Source organism: Tasmannia lanceolata, unplaced genomic scaffold, assembly GCF_043159265.1.
Source record: "Tasmannia lanceolata isolate RefF3 unplaced genomic scaffold, GAP_Taslan_0.1 ptg000037l, whole genome shotgun sequence".
Classification (NCBI taxonomy): Eukaryota; Viridiplantae; Streptophyta; class Magnoliopsida; order Canellales; family Winteraceae; genus Tasmannia; species Tasmannia lanceolata.
This window is the reverse complement of record NW_027518714.1, coordinates 15,435,597-15,451,549: the sequence shown is the minus strand read 5'-3', so window position 1 is coordinate 15,451,549 and position 15,953 is coordinate 15,435,597. Positions and strand designations below refer to the sequence as shown.

Sequence of the window (15,953 nt, the reverse complement as noted above, 5' to 3'; positions counted from 1 at the left end):
CTATCTCCCTCTGGTGCTGTTTGCCCCCTAAAGTAGAGGTGTTTGTCATTTCGCGGAAAAAATTGCAGGGCTATAGATATGTGGAAACTGCCCGAGGGGTGTTCGCCTCAAGGGTGACACGCCCATGTCTTCCTACCACCTCGAAAAACTGATATGTAGTTTCAATAGAAACCCAGTACCTCATTAGGCAAAATTTGACAGCAAAGACGAACAGAGAATGCAATCCTCTGATAGTAACTTTTCTGCGAGCAAATCATCTGATAATAACTTGCTGCTCAAAGCTGGGTATCATCTGTAATATGAAGCCATAATGTAGAGAATTACAGCAGCCGATGTGGACACAAATAATTCCTGCAAATCCACGCAAACTAGTCATTAGGACAGGGACTGTAACAGATTGGGAATAGAGACCAAGCCCCAAAAAATCCCATCTTTTATAGCAACAAGGGAGATGAGACCTAGTTATTGTGAAGAAACATGGGCTTGTAAATGGACCAACTGTTGTATCCTAAAAAAGAAATAATAGTAGGTAAGTTCTTGACATCTGCCAACGCTGGAGATATTTTCCTCGGATCCTCAGGATCAGATAAATAGGCGTTGAGCTGGTGAAACCGTCCCCAACTCAACGCCCTTGATTACGCTACGCACCCACTCCCTCTCTTTCCCGCAACGGTCCAAAAACCGTCGCTCTCCCCTTATTCGCGGCGAGGCCTTTGGCCATGCCATAATACCAACAGGTGTTCCACCAAGTTAAGTTCAAGTACACTAAGTACTTATGCATGCACAAATATCAGTACATGTCCACATATTGTTTAAAATAATAAGGCCAATAAACAGGAAGCTGACAGAGGGGTTTTATACAGTGGGTCCCAAAAAAGCAAGCACATGAAAGTTCTAACAAACAAGCTATAATAACAAAATGGGTTTAAAGAGAATCAAATAGCTACTGGAGAAAAAAATGGGGTATTCAATAGATAAACGATTTGGGGATGGAAGGAAAAGAGAGATTGAAGAGTATAATGAATTGTACTCTTTCCAATATATCCCAAAATTTTGGGGCTTCTTTTCCATTCCACCCAAAATAAATAACCAAAAAGAAAACTAAAAAAGTTAGTGACAGGTATAAATCAGGGACTAAGCAACATGGGTTACAAATCACAAAACGTGTTAGACTTTTGGGAGTATCAACAAAATAGCTTCTGGTCAAAAACCTAATTTTTTTCAGAGAAAATGACAACCATGTTTTCAACCTTTTTATCTAAAGGAGAATGATCGTACCTGGTTATAATAAAGGAAAGCAGGTATGTCACGGCCCAGAAGCTCAATCAAGTTAAGAACTCCTGTGAATGCCTGCGACAACATCAACAATGTCAACCGAATGAGGTAATGCAAAAGAAGCACGTGGAGACTGAAGCCATTTAGAGTTAACAACCCAACATATAATATGGGCATCAAAGAGTTGTATAAGAAGAAAAATGCAGCATGATTGAGCAAGACATTAGGTGAGTTGAAATGTACAAAAAAGATTACTTTGCATAGTAAATTTCGCTAAATTAAACCATTTGATGATTATCTGCACAGCTCATGTCTGAATAGAATTGGAAAACACAAAGGCAATATAGAATTTATGAGGCTTTGAGTATCAACAAGTGGCATGCTCACAGCACCCTTTTCAACAATTAGCAGAACAGTTCAATGGAATCACATACCAAAGATGAAACTGCTATACAGCCGAAGACTAATGCAAGAGAACGTAGTAGGCGTTTTCCCATGCGCAATCCCCGCCCTTCATCCTCACCTTCTTCCTGCATTTAAGACCAGTTATAATATTATAATTTCACATGATTTTCTTTTCAAAAAACGAAAAGAAAATCCAAAGTGCTTCATCAACAAAACGATACGTAAGCAAAGCATAATATAATGGGTAGAGAGCATTTGCAGTCAGGTGGCATATTTGATCGAATGAATCGCTGGATCGAAGAGATCACCTGTGACCTATGGAGAGAAAGCGTGGGTTCCAATTCAAGCATGGGATCCAGAAACCATTACAATGGCAGGAAGCTTTTTGGGGAAGTCAAATCCTTGGAGTATTAGTATTGGTTTGGTGGTGGCTCAAAGGTGGCAAGTGAGTGCAAGTCGGTTTTTGGCCTTTGTCCTCATGAAGTGGTGCTAAGGATGGTTGATGGAAAACCTCAACGGGTCTCCATAGTGGTGGAGGGTCATTGACTGAGAGATGGGAGGGATGTGACAATGGTCTCAAGAAAGGCGTAAGGTGGGAAAAGGTCGTAGTCATGGGCCGAAGAGTCGGCCAGGCCAATGCTTCTGAATGGATCGTTGCCTTCAATTGAGCTGGAGACGGTCAACGGCCTCTCGCATTGCTCGACGAAGTTGGGGCCAAGGGGAGAAGAAGTTGATGTGGGTTAGGTCTGAAGGGTTGGTGCTTCATATGGAGGACATGTGCCTCGTGGGTCCGTGAGAAAAGCGAAAGTATGTTGCGGTGGGGAAATTTGAATTTGAATTCCTCATTTCTGGATAGAGGGAGCTCTTTTTTATGGGAGGCGGATGCCCGATGGTTCATGTGTCAGAACCAAGGACAATACGATAGTGGGCAACGACGTGAGTATGATATGATTATGACATCATGTCGCTTTGGGAGGGCCTCATTCAATGCGATATCAACCGGGGGAGGATAACAGCATGCATGTCTCATTGGCCCCATGGCCAAATGACCAGATTGGTACCCTCCTTACGTGGGCCTAGAATTATAGCACATGCCACTAGATGTTCGATGTCGTTGAACCATTATGGGTAGCTTTTTTCTTCGTCTGTGATAGTTTTTGAGTGTATATTTGTGCTAATTATTGTAGCACCTCCTGAAGTTTAATCTTAAATATCTATCATTTGCATATATTTCCACATGTTTTCATAATTTTACAGGATTTTCACCAAAATTTCCATCCAAAACCGACATGTTTCCATTTCCATCACAACAAAAATGTAAACCAAAACAAAAACATGAAACCTCGAGTTTAGTGCCGATATCATGCATATAGCAGGGGTAGGTGATAATTGGTAGAACTGCGGTGTGGAAAGGGCAACCTTCTTGAGGCAATATCGTAATATTTTTAGAGTGGCGATGGAGCAAGGCATGTGTGGCCGATTTGTTTGATAGAGTTGGTGGTCAAATATCTTGGAAGTTCTTTGAGCAGGCAATTGGAACCACACTGAGTTGTTAGGTTCTTTTTAGGCAATGTATTTGAGGGAAGAGGAAGAGACCGAAGACTTCAGAGGTGGTGCTTTACGATGAAGTGGCATCTTGCAAGCAATCACAGTGGTAAGGCACTCTCTGCTGATTTGGCCTTATCACATCCTATAGTCTTTTCCTTCCATCGGGCCGTCTACCTGGATAAAAATCTTAACAATTCACTACCTCATTACGTGCAATTGCTTCATCATCAACGGGTGCCCCATTTGCTACACGGATGTGGAATCCGTCCATCAACTGCTATTTCATTGCAGTTTTTCAGTTGTTTGGGATGCAAAATGGTCGAGGAGATGATAAAACCTTGGGACCTTTTGTCTAGGCCATCAAGCGGCAAGCTTCCATGGAATTGCTCCTTTGCAGCTCTTTTGTGCTTGGTTTGGAAGGAGCATAATTGAAGGATCTTCTAAAAGGAGAGCGAGATTTGTCCCACGACTGAAAGGTATGATCTTCAAAAACGTTCTCCAATCGGTGACACCGATGTCTGATTTCCATGGCCTCTCGATTTTGAACTTAATAAATCGTTGGGATTTCTCTCGGATTTCTCTTGCTAGTCCAGTGGTTGGCGGGTGGTTCCTGCACCGAAGTGGTATATTCCATCTGGTCTGTTGAAACTTACCTTGACAGTTTGCTGTATAGGAAACCTGTTCCCCATAGGTATGGGATGTATTATTAGGAACAGTGAGAGGTTAGATTAGTATTTTCTGGGCTTGGGAGTTTTGTTGACTAGTTAGAGGCAGAAGTGATGGCCTTGCGGTATGGTGTCAAACTGCTCATAAAAGAACTTTGTAATTCATGTGATTGTTGAAGGTAACTCGCTAAATAAAATGTGATGGATCCAGACGAAGAAGTTCCCGCAGTGGTATGTGAATGTGATTGATGATTCGTACCGAGGGACACCACGTATCTTTCCAGCAGACCCACCAATCAGAGAATTAGGAGGCGGACACTTTTTTCGGAGCAAGAGTCCCAAGATTTGTTTCTTGTTCGTGATGCTAGCCCTCTGTAGGGTGCATTTCATGTTTTTTTTTTTTTTTGAAAGGTAAAGTGCATTTCATGTTTATATTCTACTATTTGTATGTCCTCCCTAATCGGTGACAGCCTTGGTAATCGCAAGGTGCTGTTTTCTCACTTCTCATTTTAGTAATATTTACGACCATTCAAAAAAATTATAATATATATATATATATATATATGGGATTTGCTAGGGACCATTGCTGAAGGCATTCCGCGGGCCTGCTGTTGCATGACAGAGCAGCCATCTCATGAATAAGACAAAATCTGTTGAAAAGTGAGCCTATGTGGTTGCTCTCATGCAACAGCCAGTCCGTGAAATGCTTTCTGCGATGGTCCTATATATATATGTATATGAGGAAAAGGATTGTACGCTCAAACGTACCAAGCTTATGGTACGCTCGAGTGCCCAATCACATGGGTCCCACATTTTTTGTGGCGATTCAAAGCATTCATTTGCAAGGCCCTATCATAGATAGGGTGTGTACCAAAAATCAGGTCCATTGAATCATCCTAACCCCTCCAAAAGTGGAGGGCAAAAATGGGCAGATTTGTGGACAAACAGTGTCTGTCCATTTTGACCTCCACAAATGGATGGGTTAGGATGATCCTATGGAGCTGATTTTTGGTACACACCCCATCTATGTAAGGGCCTTTCAAATAAATGCTTTGGATCATCCTAACAAAGTGCGCCCACATGTGATTGGGCACTCGAGTGTACAATCATTTTCCTCTCTCTCTCTCTCTCTCTCTCTCTCTCTCTCTCTCTCTCTCTCTCTATATATATATATATATATATATATATATATATATATAGCTCTAGCGCAGGGTGAGCTAGATCTTAGAATACACCATCTCCCGTGGTAGTTTCACTCATCCAACCCATTCATTTTATACTACCTCACATAGATAGGGTGTTCCTAACAAACCCGCTCCATCCCATAATCCTAACCATTCGATCTATAGGACCATAACTTCTAGCCATTCATTCTAAACCTCCACAAATCATAACCCTAACCATAACCCTAACCATGGTTTTAAATTTCGACCGAAATCCGAAATTTCGGTTTTTCCGAAATTTGACCCAAAAAATCTGTTTTTTTAATATTAATTTAATATTTCACCAAAATTTCGGTAATTTCGGCCGAAATTTAATAATGAATAAAATATTGTTTTCGGGTTTTGTACCAGATTTCGACCGAAATTTCAAGGTCCGAAACCGAAATTTTAAGCCTTGACCCTAACCATAACCATAACCCTAAGTATAACCTATAAACTAGATGGGTTGGATTGACTCAACCAACTATGGGAGTAGTGGTTTCTGAGCTCTAGCTCAGGCTGAGCTCGAGCTCATAAACCTTTTCCTAATATATATATATATATATATATATATATGGGGGGGCGAGGTTTGTGAGCTAGAGCTCAGCCTGAGCTAGAGCTCAGAATACACCATCTCACATAGTTGTTTGACTCATCCAACCCATTCATTCTATAGGACCTCACATAGAGAGGGTATTCCTATCAAACCATCTCCATACCATAATCCTAACCATTCGATCTATAGAAGCCCATTTTCTAGCCATCCATTTTAAACCTCCACAAATCATAACCCTAACCCTAACCTCTAATCCTAACGATAACCAGAAATCATAATCCTAATCATAACCTATAGAATGAATGGGTTGTGTTAACTTACCAACTTCTCCAATAGCTTAAGCTTTTGGAGAAAGGCGTTATTAATCTTTTATACTTTAACACTCCCCCGCACGTGTGGCCCACTTGGCAAACACGTGGCACATGTGGTCCCACTTTGGGTTAAGCTTTTGGAGAAGTTGGTAAGTTAACATGGTATCAGAGCCAAAGGTCTCGAGTTCAAACCTCCCAGATAGCAAAAATCCACATGCGATGGTCGGCCCAAAGTGGGACCACATGTGCCACGTGTTTGCCAAGTGGGCCACACTTGCGGGGGAGTGTTAAAGTATAAAAGATTAATAACGCCTTTCTCCAAAAGCTTAAGCTTTTGGAGAAGTTGGTTATTTAACAGGTTGGATGACCCAAACAACTATGGGAGGTGTATTCTGACTAGAGCTCAGGCTGAGCTCTAGCTCACAAACCATATATATATATATATATATATATATGAGGAAACTGTTGGTGAGCTTAAGCTCACCAAACTTATGGTGAGCTAGCTTGCCCAATCACATGGGTCACACATTTTGGGGAGTGATCCAATCCATTCATTTGCAAGGCCTTATCATAGATAGGGGGTGTACCAAAGATCAGCTCCATAGGATCATCCTAACCCCTCCATTTGTGGAGGACAAAAATGGGGCAGATTTGTGTCTGTCCATTTTTGTCCTCCACAAATGGAGGGGTTAGGATGATCCTATGGAGCTGATTTTTGGTACACCCCCCATCTATGTAAGGGACTTTCAAATGAATGCTTTGGATCATCCTAACAAAGTGGGCCCCCATGTGATTGGGCAAGCTAGCTCACCATAAGTTTGGCGAGCTTAAGCTCACCAACAGTTTCCTCTATATATATATATGAGAAAACGGTTCCTACACATATGTGTAGATAAGTTATCTACACACTAGCTTAAAATACAGTGGGGGCCACATTATTTGGGTGATCCAAACCATTCATTTTTAAGGCCCTCACATAGATAGGGTGTCCACAAAAAATCAGATCCATAGGATCATCCTAACCATTCGAACTGTGGAGGCAAAAAATGGACTAATTTGTGAAGGTTTAAAGACATCCATTTTACCTCCACAAATCGTAGGGTTGGGATGATCCTATGGATCTGATTTTTTGTAGACACCCTATCTATGTGAGGGCCTTTAAAATGGATGGCTTGGATCACCCAAACAATGTGGGCCCCCACTGTATTTTAAGCTAGTGTGTAGAGAACTCTCTACACATATGTGTAGGAACCGTATATATAGGAAAAGGTTTTTGAGCTCAGAAACCATATCTCCCATAGTTGTTTGATTCATCTAACCCATTCATTCTATAGGTTATGATTAGGATTATGGTTTATGGTTATGGTTAGGATTGTAGGTTATGGCTAGGTTTATGATTTGTGGAGGTAAAAAATGGATGGCTAGAAGATGTTCTTCTATAGATTGAACGGTTAGGATTATGGTATGGAGATGGTTTGTTAGGAACACCCTATCTATGTGAGGTCCGATAAAATGATTGGGTTGGATGAGTCAAACAACTATGGGAGATGGTGTATTATGAGCTCTAGCTCAGCCTGAGCTCGAGCTCAGAAACCTCGCCCTCATATATATATATGAGAAAAGTGTTTCTACTCGATTGAGTACACAACGTATCAACTCCGTCGGCCAGAAACACAGTGGGCCCACGTTGTTTGGATGATTCAAAGCATTCATTTAATAGGCCCTGACATAAACAGGGTGTGCCCAAAAAATCAGCTCCATAGGATCATCCTAACCCATTGAACTGTGGAGATTAAATATGGACAGATTTGTGGAGGTTTAAAACTATGAGAATTGTTATGCTTAGAGAATATCCCAATAGAAAGGCAAAGCAAGTACTGATAATATAACTCACAGTGAAGGTTGGAGATACTGGTGGCTCAGAAGCTTTCAGTTTCTCGAACATTCTGTATACATATACAAATGCTAAAAACTGCAAAGGCTTCCATTCAGCTTTCTGTTTGATAACGACCCAAGCCGCCTACAAAAAGAAGAAAATAATGGTGGATCAAATCTTATAGACCAAAATGGTGAGAGGTGGCAGCTGGTGCAGAAGCAAGAGAAGCAACAAAAGTAGAAAATAAGCTTATTTTATGAGCAGCTTATTTTATGAGCAAAGCATTTAAGTAGCAAGACTCTAATGTGGTAGAAGCATCCCAAGGTCAAACCAAACCATTAAGAAAGTAGTACAACCATGTTAATATCAAATAGGAAAACTATCAATGTATTCCATGCTACAATTCAGAGAAATTACAAGATAAAATAAGCCAAGATCCAAGAAAAACCTAGAGAACTTCAATGTGTGACCAAACACAAGGATCACTTCCTCAAAACCATGTAGGATAATGATCACATGATGTATTTTTCCCCGAAAGATAACATGTAAATAGCTTTGCGTGTATGCGCGTGCGCGTGCATGTGTGTGTGCGTGTGTGTGTGTGTGAGTCGTAAAGAATTTTATAAATATAAAAAAAGAAGAATGGGAGACCACATGACCGAGCTGGTCAATACATGCAGGAAAGTAAGAAAATAGCTTTTGCTTATATGTTCTCTAGAAAACTCAGTTTATATGCTAAGGAATTTAGATCTTGAAATTTTCATCAAATAGGGGATCCCAGTTGTTAAGTTAAAACCAGGGTTTAAAAACTTGTACTCGGACAGGAACTACATTGAGGTAAAGGAATTTAGATCTTGAAATTTTCATCAAATAGGGGATGCCCAGTTGTTGAGTTAAAACCAGGGTTTAAAAACTTGGACTCGGACAGGAACTACATTGAGGTAAAAGGAATTTTACTCACATGAATCTGTGATTGACATGACCATTTTTCCATTACGTAGAACGGGTCAAATGAGGCTTGACTGACTTGGTAGGGCGAATCTCAGACTTGGACGAGAACTCCTCCAATGTAAAACCAAGTCAACTTGAGCATTTTGATGATTGGCTCGGGGAATTTTTTCAATAGTAATTAGAAAAATAATGGGCTTTAGAGTATCTAAATTTTTTTCTTTCTCCCCCAATGCTGTACGATCACTATTGGACCCCCCCCCCCCCCCCTCCCTCTCTCTCTCTCTCCCTCTTCCACTCTCCTTCCCCCGACAAATAATGGCAAGGGCCACATGGCATTAGTAGGACAATTTTTCAGCCCCGATGACATGATATTAGTGAGATATTTTAGCCCCATTCTCAACAGCATAATCTCAAACAAACAAAAATAATAGCCATTCAGCAAAAAGGTATAGAGGTGATGATCTAATTTTGTCCTAACCAAATTCAAATTATTTGATTGAAAGAGGATAGGACCTGAAATTTGGTAAGTTGCGAAGGAAGTTGGTTTTAATAACTTACCACAACCTCCCATGGCTCACGAAATATCAACATGGAAAAAGCTTGCTTAACTCCTCATTATGTTTGATTGTTAATTGCCACAAAGACAGACAAATACCCCACACGGCCACAAGTGGTAGTCACAGAAACTACTTACAAGCTATCATTTAGGAGGAAAAACAGAAGAACAAACATGATCAATTGTGAGAGAAAAAGATAAACAAGTTAAACAAGTCCAAAGAAGACAAGAGGATCAACAGAAACGAGCAGCAGGCAGCAGGAAAGAACAAAGAAAGTATGACTTCTACGTCCAAACAGGGGCTATATCTAAAAGACCTGCTTTAAACAGGGTTGCCTTGTTAAACAGGGTTGGCTATATCTTCTAGATTTAACTTAGAAGATGGAACTAATAGTAAGTGTAAAATATGTGATGCTATGCAAATATGTGACGCTAACAAGCAGAAAGCATTGTGGTTAATTTGAAGAGAGTGGCATAAGTTTCAAACATTATAGTTATTTTGACCTACCACCGTTAAAAAAAATAGTTATTTTGACCAACTACAAGTATTGATATCATAGCGTGTTGGGCCCAATATGTTGGGTTGAGCCCACAAAAGTATATCAGCATCATAGGATAAAACCCACAGAAATATTATGGTGGTAGCAGCATCAGCCTTTCCAATAATGCCAGAAAGCAACAAGTCACATGCTTAGTCTTGAAAGTTGAAACAATGCAAAACAAAAAAAAACATTGGCGTGGAGATACCCTATGTCATCCCCCCCGCCCTCCCCGCCAAAAAAAAAAAAATGGTTGAATCAATGCAGGACACACCAAGTTAGATATCTGGCATCCTGTTTATACAGGTTGAGTGTGGAACCAGCAGCGAACTCTCACACTTGTTAGTAGCAAACACTCAGTTATGATAATATTTATCCACATGTAACTGCTGAATGACCTCCATATAGAATACTAAAACAGCCTTAGATACTAAATAAACCAGTCCAAATCATAACAGAAAGAAAATTAGAGTGTCATCTAAACTCCAAACCTTACCAAAAAAAAACACATACCACAAATCGGAAGTACTTGAAAGCATGGTTTCAAATTTCGGCTTTGGAATGCATTTCGGTCCTCAACGAAACCAAAATTCCAGCCGAAATTTCAAAATTTCGGACGAAATCTAATGAAATCCAAAAAAGTAATATTTATCCCGTACAAAATTTCGGCTGAAATTTCGGGAAATATTAAATAATGAATAAAATCCAGATTTTTTGGTGACCTTCCTAAAATTTTGGGCCGGAATTTTGGGGAAAACAAAATTTCAAGCGAAATTTCGAAATTTCAAAATGTTTCGGGTTTACCCAATTTCGGTTTCGGTCTCGACCGAAACCCAAAATTTCAGATTTCGGTCGAAATTTAAAACCTTGCTTGAAAGTTGAAACCTTCCTATGAAAGCTTATTCCAGAACTAAAGAAACCCTCAGAATAATGCTGGGAAGAAGACTGCCCCCAAATTGACCGTAAACGTAGGAAATTTGGGAACATTCCAAACCTGATAAAATACAACTAAAGTCGGAGAACGAACACCATAATTCCTGATAATTAATTATGACCATGATGGAAAATAACCATAACTTCCCACTGCTAACATCAGCTAGACTTTGTGAACTTGCACCATTAGTTTACCGCATTACCAATGCAAACGGCCACAGAAACAAAAGTCTAGAGCAGTAGTTTCGCAAAACTTACAAACAAAGCAGATATTGCCATATTGATGCGCATGTCCATTTCGCTAGACTTTGTGAACCTGGAAGCATGTGAAGCCAAACAATGAAAAAACATGGAACGACATTAAGAAAATGGCATTCCTGCCATGAAAACAGTATAAGATTTACATTTGCATGCCAACTTAGAAGAGGAAATGATATCTTCACTCCATTCTTTTGATATTCACGCGCTCCTAGCTTCTCTTTTAGTATTTAATAGGCTTGTGAGAGCTTTTTGGGAACCGTAATAACATTTTGACATCCCTTTAAATACTAAAGACAAGCTAGGAGGATGGTAGTGCGGACATCATTTCCCTTTAGAAGTATCCTATTTTCCATGGATATGATTTTTCAAGCACGTGATATGCATTTAGATTGTGATCGTCCTACTCATTCTGAAAAAAGAGAAATAAGAGAAATAGTTTTCCAATATGTGAAGACACAGGAATACCTATATAACTTCAAAATCATGTATGCAGGAGTCATAAGAATACATACATAACTTCAAAATCATGTATGCAGATGCTAAAGGGAAGTCAGCAATTCCGCATGTGACCAACATACCAATTGTCACAGCCATTAAAAAAAAAAAACATACCAATTGTCACATAAATGCAAATACGAAAAAAAATCTGGTAATCAACCATGCAATCAAAAGACTTACCTCTTTATTTATTTATTTTCTAATTATAAGGACATCAAACCCATTGTCAAGCAGTACATGTGACATCCATAAGATATTATGTGGCTATAAAGTCCAGAAATTTTCAATTAATGATTTGCTTTACTGAAAAAAATGCAACACAATTAACGAAAACCAAGACAAATTGAATGATGAATCAAATAGTGTCAAAAAGCAGCAAAATAAGTTTATATCTCAATTGTTTAACTGTATATGATAATAAGCATTCACATTTGAAAAAAGAAAAGAAGGATGCAAAGATATAAAAAACAGTTAAAGTTTTTTTTCTTTTTCTTTTTGAACAGTAACTGTTAAGTTTGTTTATAGCTTTATAATATACATATGCATAGTAATAACATCTACTACTCAAAAATGAGTGAATGAATACCTTGGCCCCCAAGGTAGAATGGGCTGCCTATCAGCATATTTGATATCCTTCGAAACCTACACAAGACAAGCAGCAAAAATATTACATTCAATGACAAAAAAATTGAAAAATGCAAGGTAATGAACTTTTTTTTGTTTTGGAAAGACAAGCTAATAGACAAGGAAAAAGACAGAGCTGCACCGGCTTAAATTGAGACTAGCAATCAATTTACCCCAAAAAAGAAAAACCAGTAAATGAAGTTGAGGAGCATAACCCTGGGAGGAAGAAAAGTGACCAGGAAAAACCTATGATCTGTGAACATGGATTGGTGTGTTGAGTGTCGACATGGAAAGTCCTAAAATTCTAGTAACGAGGACACGCCCATACACATGGTTACATATAAATTAATGATTACTAATCATAATTTGAAACAATACAAATATGGTATCTTTAAAGAGAGTACAAAATATAATCACGCTCACATATAATCACAGATGGGTACTGTAGTTGATGAGAAAAAAGTTCGGTACTGTATTTGAAGAGAAAAAAGTTAACAAATACATATTTAAAATAAAAAATGGACATGGAAATGGAAAAAAACTACAGTTTAATTGAATATCACTTCTCAGAGAGAGAGAGAGAGAGAGAGAGAGTGTGTTATTGGAAAATGAAGCTCACAAACTCTTAGGGCCAAGGGATATCCCCAATAAAGAGAGAACAGATCGATATATAAACTTTCTTTTTGAGTAGCAGATCGATATATATACACTTTAAAACCATATTAAAAATATCTATCGCAAATAAAAAAACTCGGTAGAGTAATCCTTTATCTTCTACACTTGTATTCATTGCAATAGAGAGCTCAAACATTGTACAACACCTCAAATACTAATACATCAATATAAACATAGAATTAAGCTCATCACATTTACAGGTTTTGTGCATAATGCAACAAGTTATGTGTTTCCCATTCCTTACATGTCATATAACCAAAATAAAGAAAGATAAACTCTACCTGAAATGAACCAAATGTCAGCCCCTTCTTCCGGTTTGTTAGCTGAGCCATCATTATTTTATCATATGCCCTTTCTAACTGGATATAGATCATATTTAAAAGAACTTAGATTGCTCATATAACGAAAAGACACGCACTGTAAGGAATTTAAATTGAATCGTAAAAGTCACTCCAAACAGATAAACTGTTTTTTTTTAATAGGTAAGCTGGGATTGAACCTCCGACCTCTAGGTTGAAGAACAAAGCCCTGACCATTGAGCTAGAGGCTCAATCCCACCAAACAGATAAACTTGGAGCAAGCATATATTCCTCAGTCTATCAACATTGTCAAGTCATAAAGAATAAGAGCCCATTCGTTGTGACCTACTTGAGCTGTATATACTTCATCACCTCGTCTCTCAGCATCTCTGCGTTTTCTCGTATACGCTGCTTTTATCACATCAAAACCCTCTATGGGACTTACACCGAGAACCTACAACGAAAATGTTATAACAAATTAACAAACAGAAAGAACTAAATGACTCAAACTTCTACCACAATAGCATGCTGGAGAGGTGGTGTGAAGTGTGTCGAAGTTACCTCATATGGGTTTTCATTGCTATTTGTGTGTGGACTTCCCGCGGCTGATGAGGCGGTACAAACTATCCGGAAATATCTCGGGGTTCTAGTAAACCAACTGAATTCAACCCCTGCCGAACGTAAGTAGCTGATTGTACCCAAAAAAAAGTTAAGACTGACACGAAAAAAGTGTGCGAAAGATGAAAGGCACACTAATTTATAAGAAATCCCAGAAATTTAGACTTACCCTATGATATGTAAGCTTAAAGCTTGTAACGACATCTAATCTAACATGATTATATATGTATCTATATATAAGACAATATACATATACATATATAAGAGAAAAGAGGCCATGAAATAGAAAAAGGGAGTGAAAAAAAATAAGAGCTTTAAGGCACTGTTTGGATTGCCATTTCAGATGGAAAACATTTTATTGAGAAAATTTCTTTCTATCCACAATTTAGAGGGAAATGATATAATTATGGTTAATTTAGAGGGATATCATCATAAATCAAAGGTCCATCTAAATAAAAATTGAATAGGGTTTGTTCAAAACTTCAAATTATCTTTTTTCATTGTAAAAAAAAGTACAAAATTTCAGAAATATTCTTCCTTTCCAAAAAAACTCCCTGCAATCCAAACAAGGCCTAAATATCGTACCTGTATACTATATAGTCAGTAAAATGCGGTAAATTTGGCAGGACATTACCTAAAATGAAGAAATTGTGTAAAAAAACATAGCTTCTACTTAAGAGATGTGCTCGAAAATCTCACCCTTTAAATTAGCCTCAAATTACATGAAATTTACCTTGTTTTACAGAGTTTCTTACGAAATCCGTAACTTTATCATCTATTAGGAAACAAAATCCACAATCTTACAGTTCGTGAGGAAGAAATTAAATGAAGAATTTACGCGAGAATGAAGAAACTGCACAAAAATCTCATTAACTAGAAACCCTAGGAGAAATTCTCCATACATTTACAATGAAACGTAGAAATCAAATGAAAATAAACAAGAGATCCGTTTAAATTTCCTTGAATTTACCTAAGAGAGGAGAAACGCGGAGCATTTGAATTCGGAGCTTCATTAAAGCAGCTCCTTCGAATGGCATGGGATTTGGGACACTGAAAGACGTTTGATATAGCCATCGCCATTGCTTCGAGGTCCTTCTATGGCGGAGAGAACGCGATATTTGGGGATTAAGGGTTTTATGATTTTGGCCTGCAGAAGAACTTAAACCTCTGTCTGTGTGATATGAACCTCGAGACTTTTTTTATCCGTAGCTTGCTGGTATTGAAAAGAAAAAATTAGTTTTCTGCTACTATGGATCGCGCGAGTCATAGAGAATTCGTGGCTCACATTCCCAAATCACGTGCCTACATCGAGATCACCGTTGATCTGGTGGGCCATCTATGGATGGGCCATAGTTTAAAAGCAACGACAGTCATGCAATCTTAGCCTCCTAGTAATTGTCTGTGATCTAAAATTACTTATCAAATGAACTCTGCCACTTTTGCATATCCAACAGCAGCCCCTGCCATCTATTTGAGGGGCTGCTGTTGGATCAAATATCAAGGATGGCGCTTCTTCCAAGGGCATGCCTGAGCATCATATAAAAACTCTGTTTACTCATTTGTTAACCTACTTTTAGAGTTTTAGGTAGGTGTCAACAAATCAGAGGGTTAGGATCATCATACTGAGATGATTCTTGAGGCACGGCCTATCTATGGACTATGGCAGTGATGAAAAATAATAAATGGTCTTCCAATGTTTTGATATCTCCGCTCCACTTCTTTGTCTTTCAGTATTTAAAAGGCTGTCAAAAGGTTATTACAGTTCCTAAAGGCCCTGTTAGGTTGCAGGAGCTTGGGTGTGATGGGAGAAGACAAGAAGTCAAGCGGCATTTCCAAAGCCCGGCAGTCAAGGGGGGAGATGTTCGGAACTTCGTCCAAGGGTTGTTTGGTTACAAGGCTCTGGTCAGGCATTTGGGCGCCATATGATCCACTTTGGATGTTTGGTTGCCGGAATTTGTTCGGAACATGTGTAGAAAAAACTCTCGTAGCACGTCTCTGTCATTTCTACATGCTAGGGATCTTGATATTCCAGCAAAAAAACTCCAAATATGTGGATTGCCATTTGGCTTTGGTTGGGTGTCCACGTGGGCAGACAAGCCCGGTGGTCAAACATGCCAATGAAATGCAAATGGCAACCAAACGGGGTTTGGCATTTCAAAAT

At 38.9% G+C, this 15,953-nt stretch overlaps 1 protein-coding gene across 2 annotated transcripts; it reads right to left on the bottom strand.

Annotated features, from left to right (window-relative positions):
- Window positions 1–275: 275 nt before the first annotated feature.
- On the bottom strand, window positions 276–15,005 carry CJD1 (Chloroplast J-like domain 1). 2 transcript variants are annotated; one of them, XM_077372731.1, is made up of 10 exons: window positions 14,763–15,005; window positions 13,736–13,832; window positions 13,524–13,628; window positions 13,157–13,234; window positions 12,163–12,218; window positions 11,076–11,133; window positions 7,857–7,982; window positions 1,710–1,805; window positions 1,279–1,350; window positions 276–351 (listed from the first exon to the last, which is right to left on the bottom strand). In XM_077372731.1, the coding sequence occupies exons 1-10, from the start codon at window positions 14,870–14,872 to the stop codon at window positions 289–291; spliced, it is 861 nt and encodes a 286-aa protein (XP_077228846.1). In that variant the 5' UTR covers window positions 14,873–15,005; the 3' UTR covers window positions 276–288. The 2 variants fall into 2 exon arrangements, with proteins under 2 accessions (XP_077228846.1, XP_077228845.1); XM_077372730.1 differs by having other exon boundaries at window positions 13,736–13,862; window positions 14,763–15,004.
- Window positions 15,006–15,953: the final 948 nt, after the last annotated feature.